The 18,279-nt window shown below is 42.8% G+C and overlaps 1 protein-coding gene across 4 annotated transcripts in view; it reads left to right on the top strand.

Moving 5' to 3' along the window:
* Nucleotides 1–18,279, top strand: part of ATRX (P-loop containing nucleoside triphosphate hydrolases superfamily protein) — a 226,923-nt gene that overhangs the window by 125,103 nt on the left and 83,541 nt on the right. For all 4 annotated transcript variants that reach the window (XM_087676926.1, XM_087676923.1, XM_087676924.1 and 1 more), the window contains 4 exons: nucleotides 1,725–1,877; nucleotides 13,108–13,163; nucleotides 13,275–13,566; nucleotides 13,648–13,786. In XM_087676926.1, the coding sequence (XP_087533052.1) occupies nucleotides 1,725–1,877; nucleotides 13,108–13,163; nucleotides 13,275–13,566; nucleotides 13,648–13,786 (640 nt within the window). The remainder of the gene's footprint in view (nucleotides 1–1,724; nucleotides 1,878–13,107; nucleotides 13,164–13,274; nucleotides 13,567–13,647; nucleotides 13,787–18,279) is intronic.

Consider the following 18,279-nt stretch of genomic DNA (forward strand, 5'->3'; position numbering starts at 1 on the left):
CAGGATTGGCAGACACGTACTGATTCAGGAGGATATGGAGTGGGCGCCATCATGTAGCAGGCACTAGGCAGAGCACAGCATCACGGAGCCTTTTCGACGGACCTTCTTCGTCTATGGGATAGCTGGAGGCTGAGGAGGGTATCGTATTTTTTATGGCTGGTGGCACATGGAGGCTTGGCTATGGGAAGCTGGCTTGCCCAGATGTAGGAGGAGGGAGGTTGTAAGCGTTGCACACAGCAGCCTCTGGAAACCCCAAAGTACTGCCTTTGGTTGTGTGAGGTGGCGTAGCTCGTGTGGAGAGGAGCATGCCGCATCCTTCGCCGTATAGCACCCAGCCTTGGATGTATCTCATGGGGAGCTTTCTGCTGGTAGGTGGTCAGCCAGGGCTATCACCTTCTGTATGAGGCCGGGATGCAGGACACGATATTCATTATCGAGGCATGGTCGTGCGCAATGGTTGGTTTGGAGGCTCTACCCATCCGCCATGTATTGGAGCCCACAGTAGACCGCTCTGAGGTATGGGAGATCATAGGGAGTCTTACTGGTTGGCATATCTGGAAGGCACGGTGTCAGGAGGCTTTGGGTGGAGAGAGACTTTCAGTACAGACAACCTTGGCGGAGCTCTAGACCTCCATCATCGAGTCCCTCCGCGGCCAATGGGATCAGGAGTCCAGGGCTCGTCAGGAGCTCCAATGTAATTTCTTGCACACTTGGGGTGGCCAGGACCTGTTTTTCATGATGCAGGTAGGCAGCCCGAGATGGCGATACACCCCCCCTCCATGGCTTCTTCCCCCCCCCCCCCCCCCCCCCCCCAAAAAAAAAAAAAAAAGACCGCCTTGAGAGGCTTTTATACATGATGTATTGGTGACTTTCATCAGCTCCAGCTTGTCTGTTGAGCATGAGTACTCCGTTGTAATCGGTTTTTTTTTTTTTTTTGGAGTAATATAATCAGCCACATTTTAGTTGCCAAAAAAAAAAAAACTCGTGTGGCCATCTTGGTATGTCCTTGGTTGATGATAGTGTTTGTAACACTCATTTTTTGATGAGAGCCAGCTTGTTCAGAAATAAGAATGGTTTGCCTGGCCATTTAAGATGATTGAAAAAAGTGCCATTGAGGAGGCTGTAAGTAAACACTGTTTTGTGTGTTTTATCCCCCTTTAGTGAATATAAAGGAAAATTAAAGGGCAGGAGAGAGGATGGTGCAGGGTGGGAAGAGAGAGCAGGATGGATCAGGGAAAGGGTGGCCTACTTAGGAGAGGTAGGGGTGCAATGGAACACTGAGTGGGGCCAGAGAAGTGCCAGGTTGTGCAGGACTGAAATATAAAGATGTGATATGTTAGGCATCAATGGGTTTATAATCATGCTGCTGGAACATTATTGTTATTTGCATTGCTGTGGATGTGGGAAGATCATGGAATAGGTGCTGTTTATGGTCAGTCACTAATAGGTGCTTGTCAGTGGAGCCTTTTCTCTTTGACACATGCTAAAATACTTCCTGTTATTGTCTGACCAAAAAAAAAAAAAAAAAAAAACTCATTTTACAAATGAATCTGGGAACTCTTTTCACATTATTATGTAGTTTCATGTAGCTTGTTGAAATTATGTTGATGATTGTCATTTGTCAAAAAATATGTTGTCGTAGAAGTTTATAAGAGAGGGTGCTGCCTAGTGCATTTCTGTTCGTAGCGTACTCCATGTTTATAGCTGACTTGGGTAAGTTTCAGAATCCAGGACCAGATATACTTGTCTGTGATGAGGCACACATGATAAAGAACAAAAAAGCAGATATTACACAGTCCCTGAAACAGGTGAATACACAAAGGCGAATAGCATTGACAGGGTCACCGCTACAGAACAATCTGATGGAATACTATTGTGTAGGTTTTCGCAGCTCCAGTCCGTCTAGATCTTTAAGTAATCAAAGGTGTGAATCTAGCAGGTCAATTGTTTTCTGTTGAACTTCTTCAAAACCAAAGCTGAGCTGTGCATGTATTTATCTATGGTTAACTTAATCAATGTGAAGATTTGCATGTGAGCTGTGTAGCTGTGGATTTCTGGCCTGATATTTCATAGAATTAAATCCAAATATGCAGTTTGTTTGACTGGCCAGCGTTTGATCAATAAAGAAGTTAAGGAACATTTGTTGCGATTATTGAGCTTTGCCTTAGACATTCTCAAAATCCAATCATAAGTTTAACTATAAACTGTTCAGCTCTGCAATATGTTTGACATTTAGCTTAGTTTAACATAAACTTTCACCTAGCATACTTATTTAATGGTAATGGTTCCCTTTTTAATTGTATAATAAATTATGCGCATATTTGCTGTTAGGTAGAGTCGTGGTAGAGAGATGAAACTGCTCTTAATAACAGCCGGTACTAATCTATAAGTGAAAAATGCTCTTTATCAGATTGGCCACAAAATTCATTGATAACCTCAAACTTGGAAGCTGTCTTCATTGTGTCAAGGAGAAGCTATAAGAATACTGCAAAAAATATCTGGGGGAATGCAATGCTGATTCACCTACTAGATTGTCAAGATTAGTAATAGGCACCGGAAGTGCTGAGATAAAGAATTATCAGTTGAAGCTGAAAAGCTAGATACAATCCTGATTGTGAATGATTTCATACATTTAACATGAGCATTTGGTAGTCAGAGTCAATAATTGTAACAATAACATTCTGTCATGAGTGGTGGGGGTCAAGCTAACACGTTCGTCAATGGCAACGCTCTTTCTAGCAATGCATTGATAAATCTCCAATAATATCCCACCTATGACTGAAAACTGTGTACCTCTTTTGGAGTGTGTGGCGGGCTCGTAACGACTATGACCTTTGTCTTTTCAGGGTCAGTCGCGATCCCTGCCACTGAGCTAACCACATGGTCCAATAACAATCCATAGGGCACCTCAAAGATGCACTTTCGTGGATTAAGAGCAATCTAGAACAGTCTGCAACGCTCAAATCACAATGTTCTAAAAACATGCTATGCAGTCCTCCATAGTTGAACACTTCTCTGAGTGTAGTGAGCATGAGAAAATCCACTGTAAAAGTGTGTTTGATTGATTATTGGACTTACAGAAACAAAGACCCTACTTTAGTAAATCCACTCCGAGTGTGTTGAGTTGATTATCAGACGTACAGGAGCAAAGGCTCAAGGTCATTACAAACAACTTGGTGTCCTGTTGGATTTTATTTCCCTCATGCCTTCTTTTTTATTGTTGTGAATATCTCACACACTTCGGCTCTGGAGATGGATGTCTCTCTCCCATGCTATGTCTGGTGCATCTGCCAAGACACATTTCTATGGAGTGCTGAGAATAACCCTAGCATTTTGGCTTGCCGCTTCTTTTAATTGTTGATCTTAATGGGCCTTTCTCCCTCAAGTGCAACAGCTGCATTCAAGATGGAGTAATCCTTCTAGTCAAGGCATCACAATCTGGATTTTTACCTATTTCAATCAAACAACTCTTATTTTGATGCATTTGGTGCAGTCTTGGAACTTGTTGACAAACAAGAAAAACTTGGCTTTTCTCTTTGTTGCATGTGAAGGGACCTACTGAACAGTTGGAAAGTTGAGTAGAAATGTGATTATGTCGTTAGTTTTTTTCAAAGGATGAGAAGATTGTAATAATAAGATTTCACAAAGAATCCCTTGGGTAAAATACGAAGCTCAAAATAAGTCCTGTGAGGGGCTGCCAAGTACATTGTAAATACAATGGCTGGGTAATCGACCAGTCTGGTAGGCTATCGGTAGAGTTGGTGTTGAGCAAATGCCCACTAAGACTCCTCATGGACTCACTATCAGTAGAACATGGCTTGCATGAAGCTACACATGGGGTCTTGAAAGTGGTACTTAGATGTGAAGGCTTGAAGCTACAATAAAATTGCAGCTTGAAGTCTATTCTACTACAGTGGGTATTTGGCCTGAACATATACTTAGATGTGAAGGCTTGAAGCTACGATAAGATTGCAGCTTGAAGTCTATTCTACTACAGTGGGTGTTTGGCCTGAATGCATACTCCCACCTACCAGCATTATCTGTATTGAATGCATACTCCCACCTACTAGCATTGTCTGTATTTGAGAATCGAGATACACATTGATGGAATGTATCACATCATGATATGATTGAAGGCAAAGTGCACATAAATTCTCTTCATGTTAGGTTGAGAATTGTGCATACCTAAATCCCATTCATGTCAGGCTGAGAATTGTACACATCTTGGTGGCATCCAGAATTCCTTGTGCCCCTATTAATATGGTAAATGTAGTTCATCTTTTCTTATCTCAAGAGTCAGACTTTAGAAATATAATAGAAGACTATACAATCAATAAAAGTGCATTGAAAAATGACCGGTTAATGATGCAATTCATCTTGCATTGTAGTTTGCACTGTGCATAATATGAATTTGTCCTAGATCCAAATAACAAACAACAGATGTGATGCTTGTGACTTTATTCCTGCAATAACCGCCAGGGAGTTTGGTGCAAAATTTGAGAGAGACTGTCAATGGGGTCATGGCCTGCATCCCCCGAGGCATAATAAAATGTCTATTCCTGTCCAAAATTGAGAGGTACTATATTGGTTGCATGAAGCAGTAACGTAAACAGATCTTCAAAAGAGGTCTGTCCTGAGTTAGTCAAGGCAATTCATACTGGCAGGGTTCCCTCTTATCATAGTTGCACTCATATTATGTATGTACTGATCCATTCCATACGGATTGTACGCTACACATCCATACCATTTTGTACCAAAAAGTAGGCATTGTTTCCTCCACGCAGACTTCAGTATATGCCATCTTCCAACTTCCAAGCCTTATTTTTATTATTGTTCTTTCAAGCCTCTTTTTTTTTCTGAAGATAATTGAATGAAGTAGTAAATGTTTACATTAGACCATCAGGTCAGCCTGGAAAATAACAGACATAAATGAAAGTCTACCAAGACTCTAACACAGAAATGTCACACGGAAAGAATAGCTGGTGTGGAGCGAACAATATCCAGCCAGGGAGCAGCAATGTCAGGAAGAACCAGATCAGTTGACACCATAGAGGAGATCTGCCACAACACTAAACCACGAACACAGGCCACATGACCATGGATGCCCTATACAAACTAAAAAATAAAGGCATTTCGAGTACGCCAAATATGCCACAAGGCTGTGCATCTAAGGAAATGGAAAAGGCGGGAATAATCTGAATGCAAAGAGGACATAGAGGTCGTCTTTCCCATAATCCATGAACGAGCTCATATCCCGTGCTGAGTCGCCAAGGACTACACACACACGGGAAACAAAACTCCAAATCTGTCTTGCAACATGGCAAGAGACAAAGAGAAGAAGCACTGTCTCGACACATGTAGTGCTGAATACACATCGACCAGCTGAGATCTTGCAAGCACGTAGCACGTCCCCAATAGGAAGATCCCCAATAAGCAGCCTCCACATGAACACTTGGCCCTAATACGGAACCTTAGATTTCCAGAGTTGGACAAATCTTTCCTGCCACTTCTTTTAGCTATCCCAAATATGCCATAATTTATTAGTGTTATCCGTGACCCATTTCTTGGCCTCCACCATTTGATGATATATTCGGTTAGCTGACATTTTCTTGTAATCATCCGGAATCACAAACATTCAATCACGCTAGGGAGACAATGGCTCTAACGTAGCCAAAGGAGAGAACCTTAGAAGTCTGTCCTGTATGGACGACCAAATATTGTGTTATCCTCTAGGCACCTAAAAGTGCCCACGAATATGCCAAAAAGAATAAAGACAGGCCTTCCCATGATTGACACCACGAAGGACTGTTTGCAACCCCAAACGCGCCATCCGATTAGACTTGTTTCTCTGCATATCTTTATCAGGCCAATCCAACAACCTGGAGGTAGCCAGTACTTCACCTAGTAGTGAATTCTCCTTCTTACGAAAATCAAGAGGGCACCAAACTCCAAAACGTAACATCTCTTGCCAAGATGCGATCAAATAAGAAAGGAGAAAAGACTGGGAGACCTTAATAGGTTTTGTGGAATTAAGCACATGCCACCAAGAAGCCTGAATAACCATGCTACCATGAGAGATGCAAGTCCTTTCTATAAGAAATTTTGCAATATCTGTCCAGGGATGACTCTCTACACATAGTGCGTGCAGAAGAGCTAACCTCAAAGTAGCCATATGAAAATTAAGATCCAATAAAGCTGCTCCTATCACCTTTTTAGGAGTAGTCAAATGCTGCCACGAAATCCACACCTGGCCCAAGCATTTCCCTTTCTTTTTCCATAACATGAATCGGATAGGTTGAACCAATTCCAAAAGAAACTTCTTGGTCCAAGGAAGCAATGGCAAGAAAAACGAAAGCATGTTGATCATGATGCATTGAGCAACTTTAAATCTCACATGAAGAGGCCAGCCTTGAGATTCCAATACATGAACCGATCATAAATGCGGGATGACTTCCAATCCAACAAGGCACGGGAGGCTACATCCACACCTATGGGATAACCCAAGTGTTTGGTTATATTTCCCTTAGGAATCACAATTCGGTGCCAGCCCAAAGCCTGCAAATCTTTCTCTGTACAAGAGAAGAGTGTAGATGTCTCAGCATTAATATGAAGTTCCAAGGCCATAGCAAAAAGTTTCCACGCAACCATCTCCCGATTAACATTCGAGCGATCAGCCTTAAGGACATCAAGGAATCATCTGCCAAAGATTGACCCACAGGTTGGGCCTCACTGGGAAGAGACAAACCAACAATCTCACCTTGATCAACCAACTTATCCAACAATGAGAGCATCGAGTGAGTGACTTAATCAAAGAGCAAAGGGTTGAGAGGGCAGCCTTGCTGGAGAGACCGAGATAGGGTAATTTCATCAGTGATCGCTCCATGAAGTGCAATACGGGCCACTCCACCCTGACTAATAGTATCAACAAGAGAAATCATATGAGACCCAAATCCCATGGTGGACATTAGCTGCCTCAAAAAAGACTAGCTTACATGATCAAATGCCTTTTCAATATCAAGTTGGAGCATTCAAAATGTTGGTCAATCCCCATTTGAACATTCAAAATGTTGTGCATTATATTCCGGCCCTTGATGAAACCGTATTGACGTGGATGAACCAAATGCGGAAATACTTTGTGCAATTTGTTGGCAATGATTTTAGAGAAGATTTTATATAAAGAATCCATACAGAAATGGGTCTCCATTGTTTTTAAGAGCTTGGAGAGGGAACCTTAGGCAATAACCGAATGACTGTAATCTTCTAGTGCGAAGGCATCATACCAGAATTCCACACTTGCTGACATAGGCGAGTCAATAGGTCCTTAAGTTGTTCAGCATAGTCTGAAAACAGCTCATTAGGAAGTCCATCCCAGGCATGGCTTTTCCTCGGAGGCAAATGGGACAGCACCTCTTCCATAATGGGACAGCACCTCTTCCATTTCATCCTTCGAAATATTAGCCTCTATAAAATCAACCCATTCTGCCTTAACTTGGTTACTAACCAAGTCACAAATGTATCGCCTGACAGAGTGAACAACATAAAAGAGAATCTCCTTTGGGCCCAAGAATGATTTATAAAAGTCAACACACATCTAAATGATGGATCCAGGATCTGTCACCATAACACCTTGCTCATCCATGAACCCAACAATATTTTTCCGAGCGTATTTCTGATGTAATTGAGAAAAGAATTGATAAGATTGATAGTTATTGTCATGTAAAGCTTCCGCTCTGGCTAGCAATTTGTATTTAGCATATTTCTCTTCTTGTACAGATTGAACTCTTTCTTTCAACCATTCAATGCATGTGAGGAAGTCACTAGTGGTATCCCCCGACTGACAAAGAGACAATGAATGGGCCAAGCAAAATTGCCCATGCTGCAATTTAGCACGTAAAAGGGAAACATGTTGAATACCATATTGTTGGGATGACAATCGTGCATTATCCTTGAAAACAACCCATGCTTCCATCCCTTCAAATAGGATCATGGAGCGAAATGAAGCAATTAATTGCTCAATACATTTCAAAAACTGATTTTGCAATAGAACGGATTGATTGAAACGAACGTTGGTAGGTCAATTCCAAGATCAAAGGATAGTGATCTGAGAAGACATGCTGTCACTCCACCCACATATGGATGATTGCAGGAAGAAAAGAATCACTCTGATAAACGTAGATCCTATCCAATCGGGCCCAAGTGTTTGGATGTTGAGGAGAACAATAAGTATATTGTGACTAAGAAGGATGCATCCAAGACCACTTTACCTGTTTCAAAGACACATCTTCGAGTGCATCCCAAGCATGTTGTTGAGGACACCATCCATAATTGAGTGCTGTAAGGTTGCCTGGTCTAGAGATATGCATGCATTAAAATTATGTACCACTTCGATGAGATGAGTCTTATTGCCTTGGAGATGGGCCCCATTGATGTTGTACTTGGCTATAATTGACTAAAGAGTATTGGGAGATTTAACATGGATTTGGAAAGATTGCAAATGGAATTACAATGGCATGGACATCAAGTTATGCTTCAAGGGATTGAGAAGAAGAAGTTGGAGGTGATCAGCTCCAAGAAGGTTAAAAGGGAAATCAATGCTAAGACATGTATGTTCACTCTTCTCTTGTCTAAGATTGATGAGGATCAGCCCTCTACACCTCCCAAGGACATGGATCCTTGCCTTTGCAAATTTTTGGAAGATTATGATGATCTATTTCAGCCTTTGTCTTCTCTTCCTCCCAATCGTGAAGTGGATTATCCCAGCCTTGAGGAGCCATCGCAAGGCATTGCGAGTCATCCCAAAGCTAATGACGTTTGTGAGCAATAGAAGAAGCATAGACACCCACTGGCCTCAATACTTCTCCCTCATATAGGATTTCCAGAATCATAAATCTGCCGCAATGGTCCTGAGAAACCAAAGATGGTTGCAGGGAAGACTTGATAGCCAACATAACTCCACGACCACCAAAAAAGATTGAATAATCCTTATATAGATAAGAAGATCCTGTGAAAGCATGCTGTTTATGCTCTATGCCACAAAAAACATCCCAATTGCTAGCTAACACATCTTTCCACAATTGATATTGCTTAGTGCGTGAAGAAATACCTTTAACATTCCATAAAGCAATGCTCATGATGGATCACACAAAAGGAAACTATTGAACCACCACATTTCCTTTTCCCTTTACATCAATTGGTTTGGTCGCTTGAAATCTCTTCATCTCGCTTTGGATCACATCTACAAGGTCTGCCCTGTGCAAACTAGCAATGGAAACACGAGAAGGAAGCTGGTGTTGCTGGGAATGGAAAACATCCCGAGGAGGCACGAGTCTCCCACACGCATCAAAGCGCAAAGGAGAATTAGAAGTCCTTTTATCATCTGCACCAACTGCAGGAACACGTGAAGGTTGAGGTTTCATATAGAACCCCCTAGCTTTGCGTTGAAAAGTCTGAGTGATAGGTTGTGGAGATGGGTGGACAGCAGTTGATTGAAGGTCCCCTTTGGGATTACGTCTAACCACAATGACCTAAGAATTATCATGAGGAGGCAAATTCTGACCCACCGAAAGCGATGCACACTCAATACCGGCTTGGGAAGCAACCTTCTTTCCATTGTCTTGTCCATGCTGGACAAGTGGCTCAGGATCACCATCTGGCTGCTGAACCATCTGCTAGGAATGATGGTCTGGCATATCCATGTCATGATCCATAGAACGCTACAATACCTGTTGGCTTCTATCACATTTTGAAATGAAATGTCCCAATTGACCACATCTAAAACAATGTCCAACAAAGGTGCCCCATTGGAGTATTGATACTGATACTGCTTTATGCACATGATATTGTAGTTATCTCTGATTCACCAGAGGGCTTGGAACAACACTTGGATGCATTGTGCACTTTTTGCAGGGATAAAGGCCTCATAGTGAATCTTGGAAAAACCAAAGTGATGGTATTCAATACCTTGGCAGCATGGGTGACCTGATCTGTGTATTTGTTCACATTCGGAGGGGAAGCAGTGGAGAATGTAAGGGAATATGTATACTTGGGAGTCACCTTCTCTGGTCTGAAATTTTCACTGAGGGGGGCAGCTAATCCCGATTACCAAGAGGTTATGCAGCACTTGGGGGCTTGGAGAGTTAGTGCACTCATGTACAATCTCAAGAGTCCTGCACCAAATTATGGTTGTTTGACACCTTAGTCACTCCTCCCCTCTTGAACGAAGCTGAAATATGGGGTTGTAGCTTAGGACACTATGATGGCTAGTCTCGCATAGAGACCATTGATAATGATGATATCACGTATGATCAGGAGTAAGGCCTCTACACCACACCCTATCATCAGAGCGGAGCTAGGGGAAACACCCATGTTTGTAGAGGCACTCTTCAAAGCAGTGACATTCATACACATGATATGGGAGCTCCCACGTCATAGATACTTAAGATTGCCATTGGCCTCTTCCAAAAAGTTAGCACAGGAAGGAGAGAAAGACTGTTGGTACTCACAAATGACAACATGGATGAACCTACATGGGCTAGACATCAATTGGCTCCCCCCATTTGACTATAGTTTGGATTGCCCTAAACTCCTCCTTACCCGACCTAAGCTGAATTTAGTCATTAGAGTTGACGTTTTGAGAGTGGAAAAAAGGAGAACTTGGATCTAGCCATCACTTTCTCTAGGATCCAAGATGGAGCATTATTGAGATCATTTTCTACACCTCTCGGAGGATGGATTCATTGCTCGACTACAGTACATGAACACACACCTCTCCCATGGTATGCGAGCTGCGATTGGACAGATACGTACCTCCTCCCACTATCTGCGGCTAGAGACAAGCAGATGGATGGATATTACAGCAGAGGAGAGGATATGTCAGCTCTGCAGTCGACAGCCAGAGACAGAGGAACACTACATATGTAGATGCATGGTCTACTATGACATATGAGGGAGATATCAGTGTCTCTTCTGTGATGGCTTTGGTTCTCTTCAGGGTGTCATGGAGTATGAGAACCAGACATGCTTAGGGCTCTTCCTCTTGGAGCTCCAGAGGTGTTGCACAACATTGTTACGAGATAGGAGACGACCCCATCCAAAAGGACCCAGGTAGAGGCTAGTGATAGACTTCTTTCATAGATCAGATTCCATAGGTACCACTAGCTTAGGAGATCCAGCCCCATCTATTCAGACCATATCTACATCATGCCATGGAGTCACATTAGACTGGGCTATTGCACTTTGCAGAGCATGATGACCCCAACCACCTGGCCAACGTCTAAGAGGCCCATACCATAATTAGATCAGAGCCATCATTGTGAGAGACAAGAGATTCACCTCTCAACACATTAGCAGAGCGGCTGTGGACCATTTCAGGATGGAGATTCTAAGAGATGGACCACTATAGATAGATAGATATAGTCTTCAGTTTTTAGATTCATTTTGATTTAGTAGATCTTAGCCTCTCATTAGAATACATTTATTTCATATCACTTCACTTCAGTTTTACTGTGATGAGATGACATTGGATATAGATGTATTGGGTTTTGTCCCGTTGGCCACATTGGCCTTTTGTAGATGGTACTCACTCTCTCTCTCTCTCTCTCTCTCTCTCTCTCTCTCTCTCTGTGTGTGTGTGTGTGTGTGTGTGTTTGTGTCCCCCCAACACCCCCCTGCCGCTTGCGCGGCTGCTCTGTGTGTGTGTCTCTCCATCCACCCTAAACTTAGCTCTTTTGAATGATATATGATGTATCCAATCCCATCTATCTACTTGTAGCATGTTGCGCATGAAGGTTAGGCTTGTTACCCTTGTGTAGAATTCTAATGGCATTGTTGTTTTGACCTTGAACATGTGTTCTATCAAATCGTAGTTCAAGCTAATCAAAATATAAATTTTTTGGTACGAATATCATAGTGTACCTTATAAACTCTTAAAGTACTAATTAGTACTGCATTTTATTGTACTGCATGGTATCATACCTTTCATACTCCACAACAATGCCTCTCAAACATTCCAGAATGCCTTTGAATGGTATCCAATAAAGATATACCCGCATGTGCATTTTGGCTTTAAACATGTGTTCTATCATTTGTAGTGCAAACTTTTTTTTTGTGTGTTTTTTTTGGGGGAAAGGGGGGTTACTAATATCATACCATACCTTATAAAACCTCAAGGCACCAATTAGTACTGCATTTTATCATGCCGTATGGCATTGTACCTTTCATTCCTTACAACTATGTCTCTCATACATGCCACAATACCTTTGAATGGTTTCCAACAAAGATATGAAAGAAGCGCAATTGGTAATTGCACAAGCTTAGCATTTCCTTAGTTGAGTCTGGAGCATATCATGCTTCACATCTGCAAATGCCAAGTTTGTAAATTAATAAAAACAGGTCCCTAATTAATTCATTTCTGTCAACAACAAGTGCAAGTTTTTCTGGCTGTTTGGTTGCTTAACCTACGTACACTATTCTTTACTTGGATGTGCTACACGGTATTCTAGAGTCTGGAAACCAGAATTCACACTGTCTTTGGTGATTTTTCTATTCATATGACTTCTTCAGGTGTTAACCATGCTTTGGTTTCGTAATCAGTTTGGTTTAAATGATGTTGACTATAACCTGTTGCTGGTTGTAGCCCATCCTTGGGTTCCCTTGCTCTTGTAGCTTTGTATCTAAAGAAAATGGAGTGGTTTCACCAAAAAGAGCTCAACTGTGTTCAATGTGCATGCTTGCACGCATGAGGGTGTCATACACTTACTTCTGTACTTGCATGTGCTACTGGAGATTCTAGACTTTGGAAACCAGAATTCACTTAGTCTTTGGTGATGTTTCTATAATCCATATGCCTTCTTCAGGTGTGATCCATTCTTTGGTTCAATAATCACTTCGGGTTAAATGATGTTTTGTCTATAACCAGTTGTTTCTTGAATTTGTTGGGAGTTGCGTGCATGTGCGTCCATGACAACCTGTAGGCATCATCATAGATATACCACTGAGTTCAACAAAAAAGAAATATGTGTGCACACAGGTGCCAGTAGGCTTCATGCACATACTAGTGGTACTTAGTTACAGCAGTCTTTATGGGTGGGTGCATTTATTTTTGAACAGATGGTGGACTTTGTTCGTGAGGGTTTCTTAGGAAGACCTCAAGATTTCAAAAATAGGTACTCACATTTTGCGATTTCTGCTATGGAGGTTTCTAATGTGGAACTTTTGAAACCAATTTACTTTAACAGTGATAATTTCTGAATGTAGGTTGATATTTTGCCTCTCAGGTTCCAGAATCCAATTGAAAATGGACAGCATGCTGATTCAACTGAATATGATGTTAGATGTATGAAAGAGCGAACTCATGTTCTGCATAAGCAACTTACTGGTTTTGTGCAAAGGAAGGGGGCAAGTGTTGTTGAGCAGGAGTTACCTCCCAAGTACATCTATGTCATTTCAGTCAGACTTTCAGCACTGCAGCGAGCACTATACAATAGGTTCATACAGTTGTTTTGGCAACCCACTTTAATTTCGAAATCTCGCAAGTGTCTCTTCACCACCTACCATGCTTTGGCAAAGGTAATGACAAAAGTGCATGCTCAGTTATCTCTTCTGTATACTGCAAAAAAATGAAAGAAATTGATATTTGAATGTGATCAGGTGTGGAATCATCCGGATTTACTCTTCCACACCAAAGAGGAGAAGGGGATACAAAGTGAAGAGAGTACAGATGAATTTATTTGTGATGATGAAGATGGATTATCTAGTGATGATGACACTTCCAATACTAGGAAAGAAGGTACTATATCTTTTTCAGGCTGAAGGTGGAAGGTAATGTGAGAACACATTAGAAGTCAAATTGCTCTGTTAATTTGGTCATAAAACTTTCTCAAGCTGGCGATATGCTCAAAGGTTACCAAACTGGTTTTGTCCCTTGTGTAGTCTTTTCAGAACGCTGGTAGTTCCTGGTCATATTAGAGAGGACCGTCGAGAGTTATTGCAAATTATCTGAAAGCAAGTATGTGCAAATTGCATCTGATTACAGTTAAAAGGCACCATGTCGTTATCTCAGAACAAATTCGGCTGTAAGACAGAGGTCTGAGGTCTGACAGAGGTCTAACAGAGCAATCCACATTATTCTGATTGGATCATTGAAGAGAAGGCCTTCGCCCCTTTGTCTATACAAGCTGTGGGTAAGTCTGGAAAAAGATGAGTGAGACTGTTCTTGAAGCTGATGATGGACAATGCAAATGTGTCCTTAAAGGCTCTACCAATACATGTAGCTCTGATCTGAAAATAATTCCAGCTCATGCAAGTTCTGCAAGGTCCTTCAACTACCACGCAATCTGCTGCAATGTGGAGATGAGAAGCTTGATCTAGAGCTCCTTTTCTAGGAGAAGAACTGGAACTATAAAGTGCACCCCTGGTGCTATTGTCTGGGGTTCAGGGTCAATAATGCCCAGTCCTCCTCTGATTCTTGGCTGAATGAGGACATCTCATGCAAACTTCGCCCTTGCCGGACTTCCATATCTTCTTTGACCAAATGCAGTTCCTGATAAGGTGTTTCATTTGGCTGATCCAAGATCTAGAGAAAGCCCAACAGGAGATGATGTACCAATTGTCACTTCTTATAAAAAATACTTCCATTTGGCTGATTCAAGATCTTGGGAAAGCCCAACATGAGATGATTTTCCACTTGTCACTACTCACTAAAATTACATAGTTGGCCACCATTACTCTTCCCACAAGTCTAGTTTAGCTCCAATAGAGTAGTTACTGTCTGGTATGCATAGTAGCACGGGTGCAAATTGCTGCTCTGAAGAAATGTCAATGCCTGCATGGCAAATATCTCTGTAAAGTCCTATGTGGGGCCCAGATGATGTACCAATTGCTACTACTCACTAAATACTTAGTTGGCCAGCATTACTCTTCCCACAAGTGTCTAGTTTTGCTCCAATACAATGGTTGTTGTCTAGTATGCTTAGTAGCAAAGGTGCTAATTGCTGCTCAGAAAAATTGTGTGCCAATTGCTGCTCAGAGAAGATGTCAATTCTCACATGGCAAACATCTCAGCGACATCCTGTAAGGGACCCAATTGAAGGGTTCCACTGAGGGTGAGGACCCCAAAATTTAGATTTTTGCCAATTGGTGAGTGATTATGCATACCAAATACCTCAATGGCTGTGACAAAGTACCTGAAGTTATTCCATCTACGAAATTGCAGTGTCGTCGACAAACTGTACATCAGTCCACTGCTTACAATCAAAATGGGAAGCCTTATACCTTTGGTACCATGGTCAATCTATTACTGAAAAAGGGACTCATGGCCTCTGCAACAAAAAGGACAAGGAAGGTGCAAGTGGGCATGCCTCTCTCATGGGCCTCTGAACACTGACTTTAGGGCCTTAGTCTCACACAAGTCCACTCCTCATAATCAGAATGGGAAGTCTTGTACCTTTGGTACCAGTCCTGAGTCTATCCATCACTCAAAAAGGAACTCATGACCTTTGCAACAAAAAGGAAAAGGAAGGTGCAAGCAGGCATGGCTGTCTCACTGACCTCTGAACATTGACTTTGGGGATTTAATCTCCTCTCATGAAAACCCTACTGTTTGCTGAACAATACATAACTGAAACTCCCCTGACCCAGCGTTGTGCAAACCCCATCGAAACATATTTCCCTCTAAAAACTCCTAGTTCAATGTCACAGACGGGTTTCAAAGTGGAAAAGGAATACAATTAGATTTTCCCTTGGAGATCAGGCTGTACTCGTTTAGTTTAGTTGGAATCAGAGCTTTGATCTTCTAATCATACCCTGTTCTCCACCGTCAACTCATAAATTTCCTCTATCTTGAACTAGAGCCTGGAGCAGCGGATAGCATCACTGAGCGTTTTGGATGTGACTGTTGGAAAATTGGCAAGTGAGGAAGGTCTCCTTCCTCTTCTCTTGTGGTTGGGTTCCCGCCATGGGCTTCTAGTTGGCAGCTGACAAGCATAGATGCAGCAGGATGGGTATGTCCGTGCTGTCCAGGTGGTGCTTGGAGACACTGAGGGACTATTTTTGGACATGTGAGGCATCTACTTCTGTTTCCAACTTTGCTATTGAATCCATGTACTTGCATGATTTATTGTGCATAGGCTACCTGCCACGCTTTGTTTTGCAAATCCTCTAAGCTACTTTTTGGCCATCTGGATGGGGGGCAATCTCAGTCAATCTACATGCCAGAGATGATGCGTCAAGGGCTATCACTTTGAGCTTAAGGGCAAGCTTTGTATCTAGAGCAAAGTGAATCAACAGGAAGGCATTGCCCAAGGGTGCACACCGCATGGGGGCCACACAAGAATCCATTGGTGATGGTAGTGGACTGGCTGCAATCTTGTGAGCTTCTCTCACCCCTTATGTAGGTGGTACTGAAGTATCCTAAGCATCTTGTTGAGCCCCTGTTGTGGTGGTCCTGTCACTGGCGAGAAGAGTACATGGAGGAAGGGGAAAGAAAGGCAGCTTGGACAAGAAAGTGGAAGAAGACTGTGAGGGCAGAGGAGGAGGCTGAAAACTCTCCCATGCTTGGAGGAAAGGGAGCACCTAATGGGTATGGATTTAAAGGGTTGCGGCAGGGCAGGTAAGAGGCGGGTGGCAGACTGAGTAGACAGCTGGGAGGTGGGTGTTAACAGCAGGGTGGCCCTTTCAGTGAGGAGCAGGCTGGCGAAGAGTCAGCGTGGTGGTGGGAGGAGGTAGACAGGGCATCAGAGGGTGGAGGGAATGCAGCAGCTGGGCAGTCGGAAAAGATGTGGTGTGATCTGAGAGGGAGCAGACAGCAGGGCAGTAGGTGAAGATAGGCAGGGTGAAAGAGGCTGGTGGCAGCAATGGGAGAAAATAGGCAGGTGCAAAAGGATAGTGGTGTAAAGCAGGCAGGGCATTGCGCTGGTAATCAGTCTGCTTGTTCTTCAGTCTCCCTGATTCCTAGACTCTCCACATTTGTTGTGCTCATGAAGTGTCCTTATCACTGTTTTCAGCCAGTAGGCTGTTTGCTTGAGCCATTACATTTGATTCCGGCAAGTGAAGAGATCTACAATTAACTAGCTGACGTGAAAGTTCCAAAATTGCTATTTCTTCTTGAACATGCCTTCTATTCAGGCCCATGACATGTTTGTCAAAATCATGAATGACATGTTATCCTCACATCTGCTGCTTTTCTTGTATCTCCATTTTCTGTGACCTGTGTTGCACCTACCCCCCAATGCAAAGACAGTTGGACAACAACTGCCCCAGAATACTGCAGTTGTGTAGTTTTTGACAGTGCTGCTGTTGGTGCCAGATTTGCTGCCTTTGGAGCTTCCATGACCTGAATATTTGCTGCATTTAGCCTGCCTTGGAGGTTGCCCTGCTGTGCTTCCATCAATTCGGCCTGCCATTTCATAACAGCTGCCAGAGACAGTTGTGTTTGACTATCATTCACCACCATCAACTGAGATGCTATTTTATCCCTGTTTCCTTGTCTGCAGGATGCAGAGGCTGTTCGCTGATGGGGTAGCTTCCAATTGGTAGTTTAGAGGCTTCTTTGTGGCATCTCATTCATGTCCCATGGATGGGTTCTCTAGTTTTACAGTTGCTTGGGCAAGTGCAAAGACAGGAGTTGCTTACTTGGCATGGCCAGGCACCTTATGGTGACATTCACAGGTACTAGGGAGTGAGAACACTTTGGAATGGAGGCAATGGTGAGAAGTTCATCTATTGCTTCCATGGGCCGAAGCCTTATGGCCTTCTTCAAGAGGCTGCTTGCATGTTCATGGAATCAGATGGTTGCAATGCAACTGAGGATGATGATAGTTATAGTGGGGGAGAATATAGTGTGTCTATTATGTGTCAAGTGGATCACGTGACATATTATGCAGCAAGTTTGTAGGTTGACAAGAAGCAATTGTGGGATGGAAACAGACCTGCAGTCCACACAGCAACGGATGAGCTTGCTGTAACCAGTCTAGCCTCTGTGTGTGTATTCCACAAGAGATGAGAGTAGCCATGGCCAGCTCAGGGTCTCTTCTCACTAGGTGGAGATTGAGGTAGCGAGGAGAGCAGCCCACATCGCTAGAGTCTAGAGGATTTGCAAACTTTTCCAGGAAGTATTGGAGAGTGAAGAACACTATGTATGCAAACGCAGAGCCTATAGCAGTCCGATCAAAATATAGCTTGTTGACTTTTTCTAGACAATGACCATATACATTGCCCCACATAAAGAGGGGTGACAGTCACGAGAGTTGAGAAGATCAGAGTTGCATGCCAGCCGAGGCTGTA

The sequence above is a fragment of the Lygodium microphyllum genome, chromosome 4 (assembly GCF_053477565.2).
Source record: "Lygodium microphyllum isolate KBCC chromosome 4, Lygodium_microphyllum_v1.1.10, whole genome shotgun sequence".
In the NCBI taxonomy this organism is placed as follows: Eukaryota; Viridiplantae; Streptophyta; class Polypodiopsida; order Schizaeales; family Lygodiaceae; genus Lygodium; species Lygodium microphyllum.